Raw genomic sequence first — 23,022 nt, 5'->3', positions numbered from 1 at the left:
CACCAGGTCCATGGCAGCTGACCGATGTCTATCCCTCCTGGTTGAAGACAGAATCACCAGGTCCGTGGCAGCTGACCGATGTCTATCCCCCCGGTTGAAGACAGAATCACCAGGTCCGTGGCAGCTGACTGATGTCTATCCCTCCTGGTTGAAGACAGAATCACCAGGTCCGTGGCAGCTGACCGATGTCTATCCCTCCTGGTTGAAGACAGAATCACCAGGTCCGTGGCAGCTGACCGATGTCTATCCCTCCCTGGTTGAAGACAGAATCACCAGGTCCATGGCAGCTGACCGATGTCTATCCCTACCTGGTTGAAGACAGAATCACCAGGTCCGTGGCAGCTGACCGATGTCTATCCCTCCCTGGTTGAAGACAGAATCACCAGGTCCGTGGCAGCTGACCGATGTCTATCCCTCCCTGGTTGAAGACAGAATCACCAGGTCTGTGGCAGCTAACCGATGTCTATCCCTCCCTGGTTGAAGACAGAATCACCAGGTCCGTAACAGCTGACCTTAGCAACAAGCTTAAACGTACAAAAGTCCAGTGAGCAAGGACAAGTACCAAAAAACAGCAAACACATCAGTTCGAATAGATTTATTTCTTTTATTTGTCAATAGATTCTTATTACACAGATAAAAACGAATGTTTGTTTTTTGGGGAAACTGCTAATTGATCTATCTACAAGGTTATTAGTAATGTACACCTACATTTTTACACACAAATACAATGTAACGAACATACAAAATTCTATAAAAAGTTATATAGCACCAGTTACAGATACATGGGGTGTACATTAAGTAGCACTACAACAAAATGCATAGATGTCACATCACAGTAGCTCTTCTAGAAAAGCCTTGTTGATACTGTTAGCAGGAAGACACCAGACACAGCAGGAAGGCATAGGATTAGATGCCAAAAACAACGGAATATTAAATGTGTGGCACATCAACAGTTTTGTCGCTTGTCATCTGGACATCAGGTACACGCTGGCCATGTATAAATGTAATTGATATTCATGGTGCATGACAAGATTCTGCATGACATCTGTGGTCAACCATTTTGAACAACAAAAGCATTGATGTGAATTTCTGGAATAATTGTCAGAAAATAGCTGCAGGCTTGCTCCTAATATACACCCCTTGTCAGTCATGCAAGTAATAAGACACAGACAGATCTATAAATAAGATCAACAGAAGATAGAAAACCCAGGTAAGCATGTCTTCAAATCTCGTCATTTTACGAAAGTGGTATACCAGTGGTCCAGAAGGTTATATTTCAGCTTGGGTGCAAAAAATGGTGCAAAGAATTTAAAATCATCTGCATAATTGGTTTCATTGAAATTTAAGAAATAAGTTGAACAGCACATAAGAGCCATCCAGTATCGGTATCCATGTCACATGATGGATATTGAGAATTTTCCAACTTCAGCGGTCATCCTCAACATTTTTGACACCTTGTATTGCCAACAGTCATAAAAATAGACAAACTGATGACACAAACACCTGGGTTTCAGACATCACTACCATTCGACAGCATACAATGCCTATTAAGCGAATAGTGAGTAACATGAGAGTATAAATAGCAGATGACACTTCTTTACACATGCAGACCTATAGTGAACAAATAAATTCCTGAAAAGATCTATTACAATATGCATAGCAATACCGGTACCCAGTATGAGTTAAGTAGATCCAAAATGAGTGCATTGTTGCACTATTTCATTCTTTTCATAACAATACTCCCTTATGGAGGTTGCAGAAGTACTCCAATGGCACTTCCAATTTCAGCTGGTATGCTGATTCAATGTATGTTGACTTGATGATTATGATACACAGTAATCAGCAGATTGCATTTTCTTGACTAAATTCCTATGCACCGGCCTTGTACTTGGTAAAGAGATTGTAGAGGACTCGCAAAGTGGACTTTAGATCCAAGTTGACAACATCTGAAGAGGAAAAGAATGATCCATACATTCACATCAAGCAGATGAAGAGTTGGGATCTCAGAATAATGAAATGTACGATTGGAAGTTTTTATATGGCGCTTTATTATTCTACAGGTTATGTCTATCCCAGATGGATGAACGCCTCATCATATGATTATTATACCAGCTGCACTTCATTCTGGTTTCTGAGAGCATATATTTTCTCATACATTTAAAAACTAGCTTCAGTATTATGTCCTTTGTGAGGCTTAGCATTGGGTACCTACTGCTAATGACAAAAGTCCTTGGGGTCCAGCGGGAGCGGTGTCAAAGATGACCTACCTTCTGGCCTTGCCTTTGGTCTGGCAAGTCCTGCCTCCTCCATCAAGTCAAAGGCAAACTGTACATTGTGCACCTTCTGTTCAAAGGTGGTTGGGGTTAAGTGGAAGCTGTGCAGAGTGACGAAGTAGTTTTCCAGGAGTCCCATCAGCAGCACCAGAAAGACACCATCATGAAACTGAAGAGGAAGGAATTCGTTTTTTAGATCACGACCACTTTATCACCTTTTCTGCTAGCGTTTTGTGTGGTTTACTTTCGAATACTAGCTGTTATGCTGAAGTGGAGTTCAAATTAATATTGCACCTCATGAACATTCTTGAAAAAGGACCAGAGAAATCCAAAACATTGATATGAATCATGATAAATGTGGTGTTGTTTCTTCAAATTTATCTGAACTCCCTCTGCCTGTCACCCTTGTTTACCTGATTGTCCAGATCAGTCACTTCCAAATTGACCTTGTTCAGCTGTTTGTTGACAAATGTCACCAAAGACTTCTTGACCACATTCAGCTTGTCAGGAGCATGGTCGAACAACGTGTCAAAAGCATCCCGTTCTGAAACATGGAAATTCCAGCATGATTTTATGATGAAGTGCAAACCTGGACAAGTTCTTTGAATGTCGTCAGTGTCCTGATCCTATGCACCTGACCTAGTAGTGACCTCCCAACCTCAGCTCAGTGATGGTCAGACGAAAAACCCCTCCCCATACTAGATTTCAACTCAGATTACACCAACAGTCACCAAACAGACAGATGTTAGGCTTCTCAAGGCTAAAAGATTATTGAATACACCAGCACAAAAAGTATACTCACCAAATCGGTAGGATGTATCCCTGAAAGTGGAAGACCAGAAACAGATACACAGCATGAAGAGACAGAAGACAACACTAATGCACTTAGAGGCCAGCACAACAGGCCTTGATCTGAGCGGGGGACACTGCACACTGTGTTTATGGATAGCAAAACCGTTATATAGTTTCCACTTTAAAACTTGGCTCAATATGGAAGTGAAATTGAAATAGACACCTACTCATTATACGAAGTGATTTCCTCAATGACATTCTTGGTCTGGAGAAGGCCATCCTTCTTCTGAACAACTACGACTTGAACACAGACATTATCGGGCAGACGGATCGGGGCACGGAAATGTCTCGCCAGGGCCACCAGGAGATGGAGGATTGCTACCAGGTTCTTGGAGTGAATGCCTAAAGAAAGATTTTATGACAAATCAAAATATCATACAATACACATAAAGCACATGCTAAAGGGTCAGGGGTGAAGTTGTGGCAGCCAATTATTGCATTATGGAGAGTGGACCATGCAACATAGCTCACTCTCGAATTCAGATTTGAATGGTTGCATGAATAGTACTATTATTCCAGATAAGTCAATGAAAAAAAAAAAGGTTTGCAATTTTACACATCTACACCATGAGTACATGTATACTCGTACAGAAATTGCAACAATACATGAAAACAGCTTTTATCTGTAACTTACTGTCCACACTCCACTTTTTCTGGTTCCATGACGGAGGCACACTCAGGATCCGGTTGACAACCTCGAGCACCACCCTCAACTTCTGTTTTTGGCCGATCTCAGTCTGAGTCACTTCAGGAACCTCAACACGCAGCCCACCAAGTTTCTCTGAAAAGAGCAGCAAAATACTATCATTTTGATATAAAGGGATGGTTTGTTGGTGGTCTGAGACTCACAATGTTACCATCATGGGTTTGATATCTGACGATGGAATACCACTTGGGACCTTGGGCAAATCATTTCCTTCAAGTCACTTGGTCAATTGGTTTTGATATTGACTATATCCGAGTGATGGTCTTTGGCTTAGCACTTACCAATGAGTTTCTGTAAAATCTGTCCATCAAAAAGATCTTCCTCCAAGTCCTTCACAATAATCCTCTGTTCTGCCAACTCATCATTGATCCAATCTAAAAGAAGCTGGAATAGAAAGCATGAAATTGTTCAATACCCGACAACCTAGCTGTGCTCATTGCTTGGCCACCTGAGGAAAGATTACAATAACAATTACTGGGCTTTTTTTGCATTTAACTACACTTAACAAGCAAAACCTTTACCATACCATATAATGAATACAATAACTGTCATTTCGAGAACCTTCAATTGCATGGTTTAACTAGAAGAAAACCTCAAAAGGTATTAGCAGTATACCTGTTTGAGTTCTTGAAGTTTAGGATCCTCCCGGCTACGCGGCTCAATCATAGATCTTTCCTCACTTTCATCTGTGAAAAGAATCGAGATGGAAACAAATGAGTACCGTAAAGAGACTTGACAAAGGATACGGACAATCAGAACAAGCCATGCCATTCACATACAAGATTCAGAGAGTTTGATACTAATCATGCATTACTTACAGTCTATATTCAGGATGACAAACGTCTTAATGTCGGGTACTTGGACACCAAAAGTCACAAATGATGTTAAATAAAATGTTGGTAAATATTCTGTGTGACTTCTGTGATTGCAATTCTAGAAGATAGTTTTCATTACAACATGTATGTTTGTAGTACTTTGTACATTAATTCTTTCTCATTTTAATTTTGTCAATATTGACACATGTATCTGTAAGAGGTTATGAGTGCATTAAAGAAATCTACTGAGAATCTGTTAGTTTATATACATGAAGCTACCAGTATCAACATCTGTTAATGAAAATAGTACTTGTAATAGTGAGTAAAGCGTGCTAAGCTTTAAAAGCGCTAGAATAGTTTGACACTAAAAATTTTTAGTTTGAGGGAATTGGCAGTGGACTCCCTCAGTAGTCAGTGGTGATCACGCCCCATCCATATTCCAACATCAAAGTGGTCTAAAGCCACTAAAGACCTCAAATTTCATCCTTTTTTGTCACTAAACTGCAATTAATCAGCAAACAAAATGTCAATACCGGTACCAAGAAAAATCACATTTCCACAAAATATTTGCAATGCAAAATCAATATCCATCCACAGTATTTTCTCCCGAGACAAAATTGAAAATAATCAACATATCGATTAAAGATAAAAGCCACATACCAGCACCACTAATTGAACAAAAATCTGCACACAACAGGTCCATCTTTATGAAATTAACGTCCAAATTTCCTGCGTTATCTTGAAACCACTCTCGCATAAACCGTACAGGGACAGAATAATGTTTTTCAAGACAATTATTTGATCGATGGGAAAACGAGCACAGATAAATTGGTAAGGAATTAATTTGAAATGCACACTCAACTCATTAATAACCTGGAGACTAGGTAGCAAGTCGGGCAGAACACTGATTAAATTGATTGGGTTGGTCATCAAGAGAAAACAGACATTACAAAAGAATCAGTTTACTCACAAAATTCACTCATTTGAGAAGATTGCATAGGCCAAAACCAGAGAAAAGAAACACAAACCTTTCTGCTTTGCCCTTTGCCTGATCGGAGATTGCTGAATCGCAATACACAAGAGACATCTTTTCGAAGTCATCTCCTCAGCAAACATGAGCGGTCTGAGCTGCGGCAAATAATCCGTCACTCAAACATCGCACACTAATGACCCCAATAACAGATGACAAATAACCATGCTCATATCCAAGATAACGTGGCAAACTCATTACGGCTCTGTTTCTTCCTAGTTTCAAATTACAAATTTTCAAGATATTTTGAACAAAACCTGTTGCATGAGAATGAAACTTTGAGCAGGTAGGAGAATCAGAGCATCCAACTCAAACTGATTAATCTTGCTTTGTTTCAAAGTGGACTAGGCCAATTTCACCTTGTTCTGGATACTAATACCATGTTACTTATTAATTTCCAACAGCTTTGCTGGTGAAAAGGAAATCAAAAGCGTAATTTAAAAAAAAGTTATTCTTACATCTGGCAAAATAAACAATAATAAAACCCTCACCTTCGGCCACTACCATTTCAACCTCACCGATGATGAAATTATGATACAGAGTATAGGTTGGATTAATGAGTAGCTGAGATGGCTGTGTACACTGACCAGGTACAAGTTGAATCACCTTGAATCAATATGGGAAGGGCAGTAAGAATCAACTAAAGGAACTCATAACATAGTGGTTAGACCTCTCTCCAGAAAGTCTGTACTGTGAACCTGGAAATACTTGTGGCTAAGTTTCTTGTTTGGTGAAATTGCATCTTTGGCATAGTTTTTGATTTAGCATTTTGAGAATGCTTTTATAGTATCTTGAATTAAATGCCATTTTTTCCCCAAATTTTGCTGATCACAAAAATGAAAAATAAAATTCATGCAGAAATTTCCCTGTTTACAGCAAAAATCTTCCTTTTCCAAACTAATTTAAATCCGCAGATACATGTACTTGTTTATTACATACATGTATATGATTACATTTCAAAGTAAGTTAGTTTTTGTAAGAAAATACAGTCTTACCCAAAATGAACATATTGATAATGTGTCGCTACCTTTATTCTATTTCTAGGGGAACATGCAAGTTATATGAAGTGCTAGGTGCTCATTCAGGGTCAGGCCATGGTCATATCTCATGCACAACATGTGAATGTATCAAACTCAGTTATCAAATTGCAAATATCGACCAACATCAGCAAACCTAAAGGCACATCATATCAATAAAAATGAAGACAATCCATTCCTATCTCATCTAATTTATGAATTTCTAAAATCTATCGATGAATCTATTTTCAAAATATATTCTCGTATTTGATATTTCAAAGCTTACTAAATCTGTTTGATTTCCACATTAGGAACAACCTGGGTCTCTCCTGTCCTAAAATAGGAGATCCCTGAATGCTGGCTGTTGATAGAATAAAATTCAAACTGCACATTTATTATTTTGCAAGACCGTAAAATATCCTGTAGTTCAGTTATCAAACATGGCAGTTGACACTTCATAACATCAAGCCTACATTAACAATGCATTTCATTTTCAAAACATGATTTGAAAGAAAAAAAATTCGACCCAAAAGAATGTACAACAAGTTTTCAGATCAATTTCAAAATGGATAAATTATTGTGATAATAAAGTGGAAGTCGTTCTTTATATCAAAAGTTACACTTTTTTAATCTGATCAAAATGTGTCAAAAGTGAGAATCAGTGTATCTGTCAGCAAAATGCCACAAGTAAGATCTTCATTATTATCAACTTAAGGATGTATTACTATTGGTACATTAACATGTCAGTATAGCATAGTATAGACTTGAGAGAATGTATCAGGTATACATGATTTTGTTGCCAAGGGGTTTAATAACTTTAAAATAAGGCTCAAAAAGTACAATCACCAATTAACGAAGTCACAGTGAGTAACACAATTTTAAAATTATTCGACCCCTGATGGCAACAAAACAAAGCCTAGCCCAAGGCCCAGACTACCAGGCAAGAGCACCCAGCCATGATAGGACACATCACCTATTAGTATGAAATCTAAAATGCAAGCACAGCAAAGTGCGGATAGGTTTACCATACAAACCCAGGAGGTAACCGTCTGGTCCCAGATCGGGAGCAGTGGGGCTAGTTGGCGCTTCAATGGCATATTTGCCCTCTTCTTGTAATTCAGTAACTGTTCAGTGGCAAAAATACACAACATGAATAACAACAGTCAACACACAACAACAAATCCTGAAAGAGATGTAATAAAGAAAAGCAATTTTTTACTAAAGCCAATTTTGTATCATTTTTTAAAGAGTTGACTACATGTAACACACAGTAAAGTAAAAGAACAAACTCATAGAAATTAAAATAAATAAACAATAATGATGAAAAGAAGCATCAAATTTAAAACATTTAGAATACCTCCACCAAGAAAACCAACAGCACTTGAAATTGAATGAATCATTTGACATCAAAATTAATGACACACGCTTCCTCAGACTAGTGCAAGGATCAATAAGTTGGATGTATGTCAATCATAAAAGGCTACAGTGATTACCGGTACGAAGCGCAAGAAGAGGGTGGGCAAGGTTGTGAAAATAGTATTTAGACGACGTCACTACTCGACACTAGATAGATCAAGGTTATAGGGGCCAAGTGGAACCGGAAGGGACAAATGCACCTCGCAGTATTGAATTGAATCATGAACTGAATACACTGTACCCTTCAAACTCTACACACAAATGTAGTCCTGATGTAGGCCTACAACAATATATGGTGATCTGCGCTGTATTGTGTGATGTACAATAGGCCTAGGCCTAGTACATATGCATACAGATACACTATACTTATACACTATACAGTCACTCACCACAGGAGTGGAGTGAGCATGTTGCTGAAGTTTATAGGCGTTCATGTGAAATCCAAAGTGTTTTCATGCTTTGAGGGGTAGATATAAATAATAACCTTCTTTAGCCTTAGACTTTTTACGAGTTATCGTTCCGATTTTGTCCAGGAACGACTCATCTTTCTTATCTTTCTTGGGAGTGACAGGATTTGGGGTTGGTGAAGTGGCCATTTTGGAACTCTGACTGTCCACCAATTCGAAGTATTTGATTTATTTAAATACTAACCTAATAAACTAACTTATGACAAATTTTGAGCAATATGTTCAAATAAAGCTAATTTTGTAACCTAATTTTTCAAAAAGTTGTATATTAAAGCAAGGAAAGAATAATCATTGAAGCTGCATCGCGAGCTGAGAATCAAAAAGCCTGTCAACCAATCACCATAATTTGGGGAAGGTGTAAACTGTTGAAGAAATTGCTGATGAAAATGTTGATGGGGGTCCTCTAACTTTGGTGGCTTGACATTTGTTTGTTTTTCAATATTTTTCAATCCAATTGTGCTATGTTATACTTAAGAGTCATCTAGTGAGGTGGTAAAAATGAAAATAGAAAATATTTTATATTTTATATGAATGGGTGATTTTGATCAAAGAGTGGAGGCCATTTTTTCAGGTTTTCGAGATGCGCCGATCGGCTTTTAGATTCTGTTGATCAGGTTGATGGGTCCAAGTACTTTATACTTACATATTATCAGCCATTTTGCCACCTCACTAGATGACGCTAAAGTATAACATAGCGCAATTGGGTTGAAAAATATTCAAAAAACTAACAATTATCAAGCCACCAAAGTTAAAAGCCCCCCACCAACATTTTCATCAGTAGGCCTAATTTCATATAGGCCTACAGTTTACACCTTCCCCATTATTTGTCAAACTTATATAACTTGCCCCTCCTTTTAGTAACTTTTACTGAGTTTTCCCTCATTTCGTCCACTCCAAGGTATAAGTTAGTAATAGGCCAAAACGTCCGAGTTCTATTGATCAGGGACATTAGCCATTCGAATGAGCATCATGCATGTCATTGGCCATCCATAAAGATGGATGCAGTGTGAGTGTGGAAAAATTGGTGGATGAACAACCGGACCATCAAGTTCAACTGACACTAGGCTATATATTCTATTGCATGATTGACTATATTAGGCCTAGGCTACATGCTATACTAGTATAGTAATAGTATAGTCAATAGTGTCCAGCCATCGTACCACTGCACCAGTACTGAGTACTGAGTACAGGTTCAGTGACCACTGCATGTCAACTCATGGTCATTATGAATGACGACGATGGAGACTGTCATCATGGTCCTGTATTTGGAATTTAATGATTTGTTGATTTCTCCCTTTTACAGTACACTACACTCTACAGGCTTTTGAAGCACTGATGGCTTGGGGACCTATCATTTTCGGTGTGGTCCATCCACACATTGGTGGTATCTTGGGAGGTATTGTTACAAGGAAGGAGATAGAGTCATGGTATAGTGTAAGCAAAGGTCAATTTAGTTTGGCAAATTGCGGTATTCCTCAGCGCTGTTGAATTCTGCATCTCACTATGTCATCGATGTGGGTGCCCCATATGTTGTGTTGTTACGGAGGATGATGATGTAAATCTTGATTGTGCAGCTGGAAGATGTGGAAACTGGTTTATGAGATTTCAAGTTATCATCATGATTATCTTTAGTGCCTAAACTTTGTGTGTTATAATGTGCCCCTGGATATTTGGATCTGCCACTCCTGAAAAGGTAATCTTTTGGTATATGTCTCCTTCTATTCTAACTCAATATTTCAAATAAATTTGTTTGTGTATCATGTTTTATCTTTTTCTTCCAGTGCATCAAGAAGCCATGGTTTACTCCTCCAAACTGGGTATTCGGGCCTGTGTGGACATCCTTGTACACAGGAATGGGTTATGCCTCCTACCTGACCTGGAAGGACGGTGGTGGCTTTGGTGGTGAAGCCAAAACTGCTCTCGCACTGTATGGCTCTCAGCTTATGCTTAACTGGATGTGGTCACCTGTCTTTTTTGGAAAGCATAAAATAAGGCTTGTAAGTACATATATTTATATTTGCTGCATTGGCCCTTGTGTGCTTAAATTGCCTGCTACTTTGAATGACTGGATACGCAGTGGGGTTAATTAGCTTGTGTGTAATCCATTTTGGAGAGTTCAGTAGCCTTGCTATTTTCCTCGGGCAGATGAGTAGAAAAATAAAAAACTTCATTGAGTAAACAGCAATATTTTGGATAAAAACGCAGTGTTGTGATGCGTGATCGGTACTCAAATTAGAAAGTGTGATGATTGGATAGCAAGCATATGATGCTGTACAGGGTATACCTGGTTTATCGAGTATGATTGCATTGAATGGCAGGATGGCAGGATGGCATTCTCAAGAAATTGAGTATACTCAGGGATTCAGGTAAAGACAAAGCCTGATAAATCAAAGAGTCTGAACTTCCTTGAGATACGTACCAGTCCCAAAATCGTTCATCTGTCTGATAATTTCCTAAGTTGCTCTCTTGTCATGATTTCAGGGTGCTGTCATCCTCTGGGCAACATGGGGAACTGCTGCAGCCACAGGTTACAAGATGTATGCTATCAACCCAACTGCTGGCTATCTCATGATTCCATACATGGTCTGGCTGACCCTTGCTGGGGCAATCAACACATGGGTTGCAATGAACAACTCAGTTGAAATGGAAGAATAGCTTCTTTAGCCAAATAGATTAGTAAGGACCTATCTACCGGACTCTATATTTATAAAACATTACTGTTTGAATTTTGTTATCTTGTGGTTTTTAGTTGACCGACCCTTATCGCAATGGCACTGTGTTTGCCTGTTCGAGTCTAGCTGTTGATTTGGAATCCAATAAACCCATTTGGATTAAATTAAATTACCATATTTTATGGTGCCCTATACAGGTAAAACGAGCTCTAAGGCACTTTACATTGGTAAAACACTGGTGTAAAACATAAGAAATTTAAAACAATGGTAATAAAGGAAAATATAAAAAAAACTAGAGCACTTTACATTAGTAAAACATTGGTGTAAAACATAAGAAGTTTAAAACAATAGTAATGAAGAGAAATATAAAAACTAAGACTTTACCCATTTAAAAAATATTTGGAAAATAAATGAGTTTTGATGGCCCGCTTAAAGTCACTGACTGCCTCTAAGGTTCGTATTTGCTCAGGGAGACCATTGAACAGTACGGGACCAGCAACAGCAAAAGATCGGTCACCCAGCTTTTTAGTCTTAGAGGGCACAGAGAGGGTTAGACTCGACGCTGATCGAAGTGATCTCGATTGGACTCTTGAGGTACCCGGTCATCAGGATTAATGTATAACCAATGAACAACACCTGTACTTTAAACTGACTGCTTTTCACACCTCATTATTTTGATCTTCCATTTCGAGAAAGGGACAGAAGAAAATTACATTTTCCTAATTTTTATTTATTTATCTAAAAAGAACTACCCTGAAGGCAAGGAAGGACAGCCCACTACAAGATAACTTAAGCTGGCACACTTCATCATTTTGGCAAATATCAATTTGTGTATATAAATATTGACCTGTGAATGACTTGGGCCTATATCAGTAATCTATTTAAGTTTTCATATTATTGTCATTGTATATGCACTGCAACTGTCCCATGGTATCATTTTATGGTGCCACAATCGGGTAATCAAGTTTAGAGGGCTTTGACTATTGCATCATCAAATGGTGTATTTTTCTTCTTCTCCAGAGTTGTGATTTATACTGAAAAAAGTGCTCTTCCATTGAGAGATTGTAAACGTTAATAAAATTTACTCTTTATAATTTAAGATATTTTGACGTGTCTCCATTTTCTGCTCCCTTTTGATGAGAATTTGATCAACATGGAATATGACAGCATCTCTCATCATGTTGTCAACACGGTGGAGCAGCCAGGACTGATTTGGCCTGGCTGTGACCCCTCGTCTCTCTCACCATGTTGACAACTTGGCAGTGTGGCGAAGACTGATGTGACCTGGCTGTGACGGTCTCATCTCTCTCACCTTGTCAACACGGTGGAGCAGCTAGGACTGATTCGGCCTGGCTGTGACTGCCTCATCTCTCTCATCAAGTCGCACTGCCTAGTTGTTGATATGGTGAGAGAGATGAGACAGTCACAGCCAGGCCAAATTAGCCTTGACTGCTCTGCCAAGTTGTCAACATGGTGAAAGAGATGAGGAAGTCACAGCCAGGCCGAATCAGTTCTGGCAGCTCCACCGTGTTGAGAATAATTATGGTGAGAGAGATGAGACAGTCACAGCCAGGCGAATCAGTCTTGGCTGCTCTGCCAAGTTGTCAACATGCCTAGTTGTTAATATGGTGAGAGAGATGAGACAGTCACAGCCAGGCCAAATCAGTCTTGGCTGCACTGCCAAGTTGTCTACATGGTGAGAGAGATGAGGCAGTCACAGCCAGGCCAAATCAGTTCTGGCAGCTCCACCGTGTTGAGAAAAATTATGGTGAGAGAGATGAGACTGCCCCACTGTGTTGACAGCGTGATGAGAGAGATGAAACGGTCATTTGCCAGGCCGAATTAGTCCTGGGTGCCCCACCGTGTTGACAACATGATCAGAGAGATGAGATAGTCACAGCCACAGTACTTCGATCGTTTCTCCTCCGCACGTGCTAGGACGTGTCTGTCGGAGCTGACAGCTATCTCGATGATTAGGACCTCCTTTTCCTTCTCATAGAAGACGAGCATGTCGGGGTGCCGGTGTTTTATAGCCGGGCCCGGGTGGACTAGCGAGTCCCAGAGCAATCTCAGCTTCTTTCCAGAGTACGAGTGGTCATTGGAACCGGCTTCTCGAGACCACATACCGATGGTATCCATCAATATGTGTCTCTTTGACTGATGTAAACAGTACCGGTACCATTATATAGAGGATGTAGGGGCATGCAATGGCTGTATGCGAACTCGAGGATAGGTCATGCCCCAGACATCAACAATCGGTGATCCAGAGCAGAGAAACGAAAGTTTGATACCTAACTAATTTCTGAAAGATCAATATTTTGGTTTTGCTAATGTGCCTTCATTATTATGTTCTTTCGTTTTCATCTCAAGAAATATCATCCTGAAAGTGATCTTGATTTTATCGATAGATACCTCTTACACTAATTAATATTCTAATGTGAGAGTTTTTTTAATATATTTATCACGACCAGGCCGAATCAGTCCTGGCTGCTCCACCGTGTTGACAACATGATGAGAGTGATGAGACAGTCACAGCCAGGCCGCATCAATCTTCGCCGCACTGCCTAGTTGTTAATATGGCGAAAGAGATGAGACAATCACAGCCAGGCCAAATCAGTCTCGGCTGCTCTGCCAAGTTGTCTACATGGTGAGAGAGATGAGAGACAGTCACAGCCAGGCCAAATCAGTCTTGGCTGCTCTGCCAAGTTGTCTATATGGTGAGAGAGATGAGACAGTCACAGCCAGGCGGCATCAGTCTTCGCCGCACTGCCTAGTTGTTAATATGGTGAGAGAGATGAGGCAGTCACAGCCAGGCCAAATTAGTCTTGGCTGCTCTGCCAAGTTGTCAACATGGTGAGAGAGATGAGGAAGTCACAGCCAGGCCGAATCAGTCCTGGCTGCTCCACCGTGTTGACAACATGATGAGAGAGATGAGATAGTCACAGCCACAGTACTTCGATCGTTTCTCCTCCGCACGTGCTAGGAGCTGACAGCTATCTCGATGAATAGGACCTCCTTTTCCTTCTCATAGAAGACGAGCATGTCGGGGTGCCGGTGTTTTATAGCCGAGTTGTCAACATGGTGAGAGAGATGAGGAAGTCACAGCCAGGCCGAATCAGTCCTGGCTGCTCCACCGTGTTGACAACATGATGAGAGTGATGAGACAGGCACAGCCAGGCCAGATCAGTCTTTGCTGCTCTGCCAAGTTGTCAACATGACGAGAGAGATGAGACAGTCACAGCCAGGCCGAATCAGTCCTGGCTGCTCCAGCGTGTTGACAGCATGATGAGAGAGATGAGATAGTCACAGCCAGGCCACATCAGTCTTGTTGGCTGCTCTGCCAAGTCGTCAACATGATGAGAGAGATGAGACAGTCGCAGCCAGGCCGAATCAGTCCTGGCTGCTCCACCGTGTTGCTAACATGCTGAGATAGATGAGACAGTCGCAGCCAGGCCAGATCAGTCTTTGCTGCTCTGCCAAGTTGTCAACATGACCAGAGAGATGAGACAGTCACAGCCAGGCCGAATCAGTCCTGGCTGCTCCACCGTGTTGACAACATGATGAGAGAGATGAGACAGTCACAGCCAGGCCACACCAGTCTTTGTTGCTCTGCCAAGTTGTCAACATGACGAGAGAGATGAGACAGTCACAGCCAGGCCGAATCAGTCTTGTTGGCTGCTCCACCCCACGTGACTTCATCGACGAGTGTGCGAAATCCTTTTGTTCAGCCTCATTCAGCCTTTTGTCGCCTCCTTGGTCGGTCGACTGGCTTCCCCTCCTGTCGCTTTTTGCTTTTCTCCGATTTTCGACCACAGTATTTTGTGTCTTTCCTCTCAGGCTTGCCTGAATCTCACACGGCTCTTTATCTATCTTTCTTCGGGTCACCCTAGGGAGCTTCTTCGCTCGGCTAGGGGGGACGGCATCGTAGCAGACCATTGGGGGGCGTGCTCGAGCCAGAGATATGAGATATATATATGTAACTGTCGCCTTGGGAGTCTTGCGTAGGCTCGCCAGTGAGCACAGTGGAGATAAATCGGGCGTTGCAGTTCCTCTCTGAACGCGCCGATAGGCGACTATATAGGGGAAGTCACGCTCGACTATTTTTTAGTCTGATTCGAACTCTAAAATTTTCTACAATTTTACATCGCCAAAGCCAGACAGTGCACACATATATATTGGGCAAGCTTACGTCAGAGTCACCCGACGAGCTGTCAGTTCGTCCTTGCGTAATTTTAGAATTTTCGGGCGATTCCTAGCCATGCGGGCAAGAGCAAAATTTCTAAGCCGGCATTTGTGTCACTTGTTTCGTAAGTACAAAGCCTAGAGTTCCTAAACCCATGTCAGATAACAAGGAATAGCGCCCTTGTTTAGCTCTTTACTTCCACCCGGGGTAACTTCCCTAGTGATCTTTTTCACGTGGGTGGGGGGTTGAGAGCTTTCTGTCCTTCCTAAATGTAATCTCTATTTGTTTTGCAGAATCAACGCTTTAGAGCGTATAACGTGCCAACATGGGAACTAAAACGCCATTTGATCCGGTGTCAGCTTCGCGCTCTGCAAGGTTCTCGCCAAGCTGGGTAAACCTCAAGGGACAGAAAGCCCAACTCCCCGCCCAATTTTGCCCAAAATTTGAGGACGTTTTTTCCCGGCGGCTATGCTTTGATGTAAATAGTATTGCGCCAAGAGACCCAGATAATTTCGTTGCCGGCCAGTTGCACGAGCATGCCAGTTCTTTGGATGAAATTCTTCCCCCTGACGACCCTATGTCGCAACAGTACAGCCAACTGGCTACATAATGGAGTGGACATATAGAGCCATTTTTTAAGCATTTCAAGGGAAATTTTAAAGGGCAAGCATTTGACTCTCAGCGCCCGCCTTCTGAGTCGATCCAAAATTCGCCCTCCTGTGCTAAATTTGCAAGCTTTATTGCATCAGAGTTGGAACAAAGAATAAAGCCATCTTTCGAGAATGCGGTAGAGGTACTTCCTATTGTGACATCCTAGGCGCGGGAAACCCGGCGGCATCTCCGCTCGTTAAATCGTACATAAAACATATAGCAGGGGAGCAAGCAAGAGCTCAGGTTGTTCCCTCTCAGGCCAAGCCCATGTTTCTCTCAAAAATTATCAAAATTGCCGCCTATATTGATGATCAAATAACTCGTAGTAACCTGTCGCAAAGGCAACGTTTCGCTCTACATAGAGATCAAGCTTATTTCAAACTTCAATTCTTTGCGGGAGATCGTGCCAGTGATTTAGGCAGAGTCGCAAGTCAACTTAGACAACTCGGGTGTGGCGGGCGATATCGCACTCCTTCACAAAAGCGATTAGGGGGGCTACCGGCGTTTGCAACACTTTCACGGTTACACGCTGTTCCAATGTTGCTACCTGCCCGATTGCGGGTCTTGACCGTTATGTAAGCTGGGCTCGTTCATGGGCGGTGGATCTCTCGTTAGGTTATCTCTTTAGAGTGGTATCGGAAAATGGTACCGTCTTAAATAAACCCGTATCATACACTACTATGTATCATCGCCTGGTCCATTGCCTACGTACCCTCGGCATATACCAGGGTGAGACCCCTCACAGCATAAGAGCGGGTTGCTCTATCACCCTAGCACTTTAATGATGCGCAGCAACCTCTACACCCTCGTGAAAGTAACGCCACCGACACGATCGCCACCGACACGATGAGGCACGTGGGTGGGTCGACAAGAAAATATTATGCTTATTACACTAGGGAAGGCTCGTTGAAGCGAGCTATCGCCGTTGCCCGTAGTTTGGCTAGCTCCTCAAGTGCACCACTCAGGCTGGAAAGAGAGTTCGAGCAGTATGCATCCTTTAATGCCTTTCCGCCAGCGCTATATAATTTTCACGCAAATCTGATTCAGCACAAAATACGATTGTAAGCGCTCATTCAATTACATTAGTTCATTAATTCAATGATATGCATGCATACATGTTCACAACGAGGACTTCTATATCACGGTAATCGCAGGCCCCTAAACCAAAACTCTTCATCAAGTTCTAGCTTCTATCATCATTCTCACTAAAGTGATTTCGGTAATAATACGTTTTGCGTTTGCATCATGTTAACTCCCGTTTCTGTAGCCGTATGTCACGTATATACATGTACTCTTGGTTCAAAGGAATAAAAGTATCTCTGTATAAGATATATCCGCCTTGTATAATTTTCTTTCACGCGTTGGAGAAGTTATAGGAGTTTTGGGAGTGGTGGGAGTGTTGGAATAGGAATGAGCGAGATTTTGCCTGGCGCATTCGAAATTGAAGGAATGTCGTGCTCAGTTCCTCTCAATACTCTTCCTCATGAGCACACGATTGGATGGAGTCACGTGGGGTGCTATCACACCCCACGTGACTTCATCGACGAGTGTGCGAAATCCTTTTGTTCGGCCTCATTCAGCCTTTTGCCCCGAGAGGGGAGGAGAATGGCTGCTCCCCAGCTGTCCCGTTCGAGGAGGCAAGACCACAATTGATTTTTAAGCCTTTAAGCAGTTAAATTGTCAATGTTTGACCGCGACGCGTCAAATACTGCGTGGGGTTGTGAATCTGAAATTTAGATTATGTTATTCCGGAGAGTCGGGCAAGTAAATGGTGAAAAATAAACTGGTAGTTGACCACGGAAATTTTTTGATAATCGACAAATTAGACAGATTTTGATATTTCCACTCTTTTCAGCCAACTGGCAGAAAAACTCAAAACACGCCCCCTATTACCCAATTAGAAAAATTCGAAATTAATTTTTTCATCAAATAATTTCTTTATATCGGTAGACTTGCCACAGCAAATATTTTTCAAAACCTCTCCAAATATGTACTTGAGAGTTAAAAACATGCACTCGTCTAATTGATAGGCCTAGTTAATACATTAGAAATAGCGTCGTTAGCTTTCTTGAGACGTTTGCTTTGCCCACCCACCCACCCCAGTTCTCCGTCCTTTCGCTTTTCTGCTTTTGCAGATGTCGTGCTCAGTTCCTCCCAATACTCTTCCTCATGAGCACACGATTGGATGGAGTCACGTGGGGTGCTATCACACCGTGTTGACAACATGATGAGAGAGATGAGACAGTCACAGCCAGGCCACATCAGTCTTGTTGGCTGCTCTGCCAAGTCGTCAACATGATGAGAGAGATGAGACAGTCGCAGCCAGGCCGAATCAGTCCTGGCTGCTCCAGCTCAGCGTGTTGACAGCATGATGAGAGAGATGAGATAGTCACAGCCAGACCACATCAGTCTTGTTGGCTGCTCTGCCAAGTCGTCAACATGATGAGAGAGATGAGACAGTCACAGCCAGGCCGAATCAGTCCTGGCTGCTCCAGCGTGTTGACAGCATGATGAGAGAGATGAGATAGTCACAGCCAGGCCACATCAGTCTTGTTGGCTGCTCTGCCAAGTCGTCAACATGATGAGAGAGATGAGACAGTCGCAGCCAGGCCGAATCAGTCCTGGTTGCTCCACCGTGTTGCTAACATGGTGAGAGAGATGAGGAAGTCACAGCCAGGCCGAATCAGTCCTGGCTGCTCCACCGTGCTGACAACACGATGAGAAATTTGATACGTAACTAATTTCTGAAAGATCAATATTTTGGTTTTGCTAATGTGCCTTCACTAATATGTTCTTTCGTTTTCATCTCAAGAAATATCAACCTGAAAGTGATCTTGATTTTATCGATAGATACCTATTACACCAAGTAATATTCTTATGTAAGAGTTTTTTTAATATATTTGTCATAACAATTTTACAATACCCAAAATATGGGTCATACCAGCAGACCACAGTCCTAGTCTACATATAGGCCCCAACTATAAATCAGATACTTGGTCGTGGTCAATTGGACAGATTACCACTCGGAAGAGATTGTCCCCATGTTTATTAGAAATGTCTTTAGGACCGACTGACTGATGAGACTGCCCATATGATTATTGGAGATGTCTCTTGGACAAATTTCTCTTCGAGTAATTTCTAATTGAGGAGCCAGCACAATTAAATACTCCATTGGCATGTGTGATGTTATCATCAGTATCTTTGTCACAATTCTGTATCCACTTTCATCTCGGTTGTGTTGGCATTTGTTTCAGGTATCGCACATTCCCAGAAACCCAATGTTCTGTTGATTGTTGTGGATGATTTGAGACCAGCTATTGGCTGCTAGTGCTACGGCTAAAAATCAAACGATGACTGACAACGAATTTGAGGGCTTCTTTCCAAAATTACACTGTAGACAAATTGATCAAGTAAAGTATTTTTATGTAGATATTGACGTCATTTTGGTGGCACGTTTAAGATGACTGTGGTCCCTAGTAGTACTCAAGTTGTACTTAAAGAGTTGTCAGGTAGATATTGTGTACTGCCAGTCTCGTGAGATCAGATAACCAGCTGGCAGAGGTTGGTTGTTCCATTGTCCGTCCTTGTGAGATGATTACCACGGTACAACCAAATCAGTTGTCTTGTACAGCTAAATGACCATTCGAAGTTGTGTCAATGACTTCCCAACCTGACCAGATAACCAGCTGGCAGATGTTGGTTGTTCCATTTTCCGTCCTTGTGAGATGATTACCACGGTACAACCAAATCAGTTGTCTTGTATCCCAGTGTAATGTTGTCTTGTACAGCTAAAGGACCCTTTGAAGGTTGTGTCAATGTCTTCCCAACCTGACCAGATATCCAGCTGGAAGAGGTTGGTTGTTACGTAGGCTGTCCTGTCGTCTCCAAAGTTCATTAGCGGTAACCTTAGTGTAATTTTTAGGTTGTGTCAAGGTCTTCCCAACCTGACCAGATAACCAGCTGGCAGAGGGTAGTTGTTTCGCGTCAGAGTTTTTATGTTGTGTCAAGGCCTTCACAATCAGAATAGATAAGCAGCTGGCAGAGGTTGATTGTTTCCACATCCCACAGACCATCCAGACAGAAAGATATTGGGATTTCACCAATCGCAATTGCCGTTGCCTGTACCATGACAGAAGACGGACAATAGTGCGATGGGCTTCATGATTTTGCTTGGGTTGGGGAGTTTCTGGGCTGATAAGGGCAGACATACATTGGGTCAGGTCAAGTATTGGGGTTGAGAAAGTGTTAGGTGTTGGTGTAGGGGGCCTACCCCAAGGATAAAATAATGTGTCTCAATTTCACCATGGCAATCCGACAGCACTTCACCATAGTGAATTGGGACGGTGAAATATTTTACCATGGTGAGCATGGTAAATTCTACATTCATGGTGAGCATGGTAAACTTTGAATTCACCATGGTGAACGCTGCATTCACCATGGTGAGCATGGTCAACTCCGATTTTACCATGGTGAATCTGAGATTTTTTTCTCAAGGGTCATCTCCATCCAAACCAATTCACCGACTTAACGTTGCCCTCTTTTAAGGCAACAAAATAATGAAAACAGATGCAAAGACAGGAGACTAAAGACGGAATACAATGTACAGAACACAGCCTTGTTATTCATGAAACATAGACTCTTGTCGACAACAAACAGTCAACAGAATTTTGGCAGGATTTTTCAAAATAACAATGATGTGAAGTGAAAAAATACAATGAAATATATAGAAATAAAAGTAAGTCACTCTATTGCAAATTACTTCCCACTAACAAGTTGAGGTGTGCCCACAAGTTGCTCGACAATCAAAATGGATTGATACGACGAACACCTGAGTTCAGAGGCGAGAAAGGATTCACTTTTTGCCCACATCAACGCATCATTCATTGAAATCGCTGTTGATCGAGGAGCGACACGTGGCCATCGGAGTGACTAGGGAGATGAGAGCTGGCGATTCAGTCCATGCCTGTTCGAACAGGCCACCATTCCTCTCCTACACTGCTTTGGAGTCTTTGGTAAACTTGGATGAGATCATCAGTGGGTGGCGACTTCTTCCTAGATTTTCTGAAGACAGAAAATAGAATTCAATTCAATACAGTACATGACTGTGGCAGAGCAAGGGACAAGGATGTGACGTGACAAGATCAAAGAGCAAGACCAGCGTGAATCTACACGACACACTATGGACTAGTGGCTCAGATTCTCAACTAGAGGTCAAGAGGTCCCTGGTTCGAATCCTACAGTCGGTGAGAGACTCAGGCAGGTCTCTTAGACACTTGCCTCACTACCCAGATGTATAAATGGGTTCTGGCGCTGGGCATATGGACAAATGGGACAGCATTTTTTCCTTCTTTTTTTGTTACTAACAGGATTGTGTGCAGCCCAGGCTTCAATCTCTTCATCTAACTGGGCCCTCGACGATGGCACCTTTGGTCCTTCCTTTTCCAACAAGTGTCTGAAACAGTGAAAACAAAAACACAGTGGAAATCATTGACCGCGTTGTAGGTTAGATTTGAATGATTTGAAATATTCTCCTCACAACCCAAAGAAGAAAACCTTGGTGGCTTTTTCGTTATGCATTTCTTTGCAGTGAATTAACGAGTAAACATCGTCTCTCAGACACTTGGGAAACGCATCTGAGAGCATCTCAGTTTCAAAATTTTCCTGCTGGAGACCCCCAGACCTCCCTTCGTGGGTGAGTGCCTACTGCGCTTTCATGTGATTGTGAGGGCTCGCACTCACCATATTCAGGCTTCGCCCTCAACGGGGCCCCCTCTATCCAGCTGTGCTGGATCCACTCCCTTATTTGATGGTGACCTACCATGTGGTCCAGCCACCAGTCAGACAAGGATCCCCTTTTGTGATTTGTTGCTACTTCTGGCTGTACCGAGGCTACTTTTTGCTGGGTCACTGGATGTACCAAGTCATGCCCGCTGAAACGACGAGTGGTCATATCAACATTGTTGTGGCGATACTCTACACCATCCCTTCGCAATTCCCACAGCCCGTGATCACTGTTCACTAAAAGATTTGAGAAACAAGTCGTCACAATTCCATTGGCGTCATATGCAATTTGAATTGCAGCAGACGTCGCGGTTTAACATAAGTTGTGTACCGGTGCTACCGAATACGCTGCATGACAAAAGGGCCTTAACATCACAGTAGAAAAGAATCATATTGAATTTGGCTAAATCACAGGGCTCAGCCAGGCCTCTGAATCTGATATCATGATGGGGGGCGGGCGAGGGGGTTGGTCCAGCAGCGGCTGGCAGCGGACATTTTTCTTGACTCTTGCTTAGCGCTGCTACAGCTTAAAGTGCTGTGGTACAGTCTAGAAGCAGTGTCATCATTGGCGAAATGGACCAAAGTTTGTGAGGGGCTGAGTTTCGTCCAAAAATAGATCTGTTTACACACTACGGCAATGGCGTATTGCAGGTACACGTCAACGGGTCATTGATTGTCGGACGTCAGTTCGCCAAGAAAACCAAAGGAATCGAAGGATTCATTAATCATTGAACTCATCAACACATCATTAGTTTTCAGTGAAGTGCAACTGTATTCCTAGGTAAATCACTTTGGTATATAGAGAGTAAGATTACAATTAACTCACGTTAAAGTTTGAGTTCCGGGGAGGTAGCGTTGTCAGTACGTTGGTTTAGGGGCGCAATAACCTAGCTTATAGCGAGCAATTAGTACACTAAGATTTCAGTGATTAACATAATAGTTGCAAGTATTTGGCATTTTAGACTCATAATTCGTGCTATAATAACTTCGTTGTAAACATAATGCTCAAAATTGATTCATGAAAAAGTTGTTAGGGCAATATCAAGCAAGCAGTAATGGAAAAAAGTGTAATTCCATTAACTGAATATTGTTTTTAGACACTATAACATTTTAGGCCTACTTTTCCGTAAACCACGAGAACAATGTATGTGAAAAAAACA

General features: G+C 41.9%; 2 protein-coding genes and 1 long non-coding RNA gene across 7 annotated transcripts; 1 reads left to right on the top strand and 2 right to left on the bottom strand.

Annotated features, from left to right (window-relative positions):
* Window positions 1–590: 590 nt before the first annotated feature.
* Window positions 591–8,704, bottom strand: LOC135488095 (beta-parvin-like). Its single transcript, XM_064772533.1, has 10 exons — window positions 8,593–8,704; window positions 7,727–7,816; window positions 4,447–4,517; window positions 4,113–4,215; window positions 3,760–3,906; window positions 3,293–3,467; window positions 3,076–3,095; window positions 2,687–2,817; window positions 2,268–2,442; window positions 591–1,946 (listed from the first exon to the last, which is right to left on the bottom strand). Exons 1-10 carry the CDS (start codon window positions 8,702–8,704, stop codon window positions 1,870–1,872), a joined length of 1,101 nt encoding a protein of 366 aa, XP_064628603.1. The 3' UTR covers window positions 591–1,869.
* A 521-nt stretch (window positions 8,705–9,225) lies between these two features.
* LOC135487717 (translocator protein-like) lies at window positions 9,226–12,346 on the top strand. Of its 4 annotated transcripts, none has more exons than XM_064771783.1 (4): window positions 9,226–9,259; window positions 9,879–10,009; window positions 10,357–10,572; window positions 11,057–12,346. In XM_064771783.1, the coding sequence occupies exons 2-4, from the start codon at window positions 9,911–9,913 to the stop codon at window positions 11,228–11,230; spliced, it is 489 nt and encodes a 162-aa protein (XP_064627853.1). In that variant the 5' UTR covers window positions 9,226–9,259; window positions 9,879–9,910; the 3' UTR covers window positions 11,231–12,346. The 4 variants fall into 4 exon arrangements, with proteins under 4 accessions (XP_064627853.1, XP_064627854.1, XP_064627852.1 ...); XM_064771784.1 differs by lacking the exon at window positions 9,226–9,259 and adding an exon at window positions 9,303–9,322; XM_064771782.1 differs by lacking the exon at window positions 9,226–9,259 and adding an exon at window positions 9,361–9,473.
* Window positions 12,347–20,675: 8,329 nt separating this feature from the next.
* Window positions 20,676–22,815, bottom strand: LOC135488390 (uncharacterized). 2 transcript variants are annotated; one of them, XR_010446962.1, is made up of 4 exons: window positions 22,689–22,815; window positions 21,821–22,011; window positions 21,359–21,533; window positions 20,676–21,142 (listed from the first exon to the last, which is right to left on the bottom strand). It is a non-coding gene; the product is annotated as an uncharacterized LOC135488390 (long non-coding RNA). The 2 variants fall into 2 exon arrangements; XR_010446961.1 differs by having other exon boundaries at window positions 21,900–22,011; window positions 22,689–22,809.
* Window positions 22,816–23,022: the final 207 nt, after the last annotated feature.

The sequence above is a fragment of the Lineus longissimus genome, chromosome 5 (assembly GCF_910592395.1).
Source record: "Lineus longissimus chromosome 5, tnLinLong1.2, whole genome shotgun sequence".
Classification (NCBI taxonomy): Eukaryota; Metazoa; Nemertea; class Pilidiophora; order Heteronemertea; family Lineidae; genus Lineus; species Lineus longissimus.
This window is presented reverse-complemented; position numbering and strand designations above follow the sequence as displayed.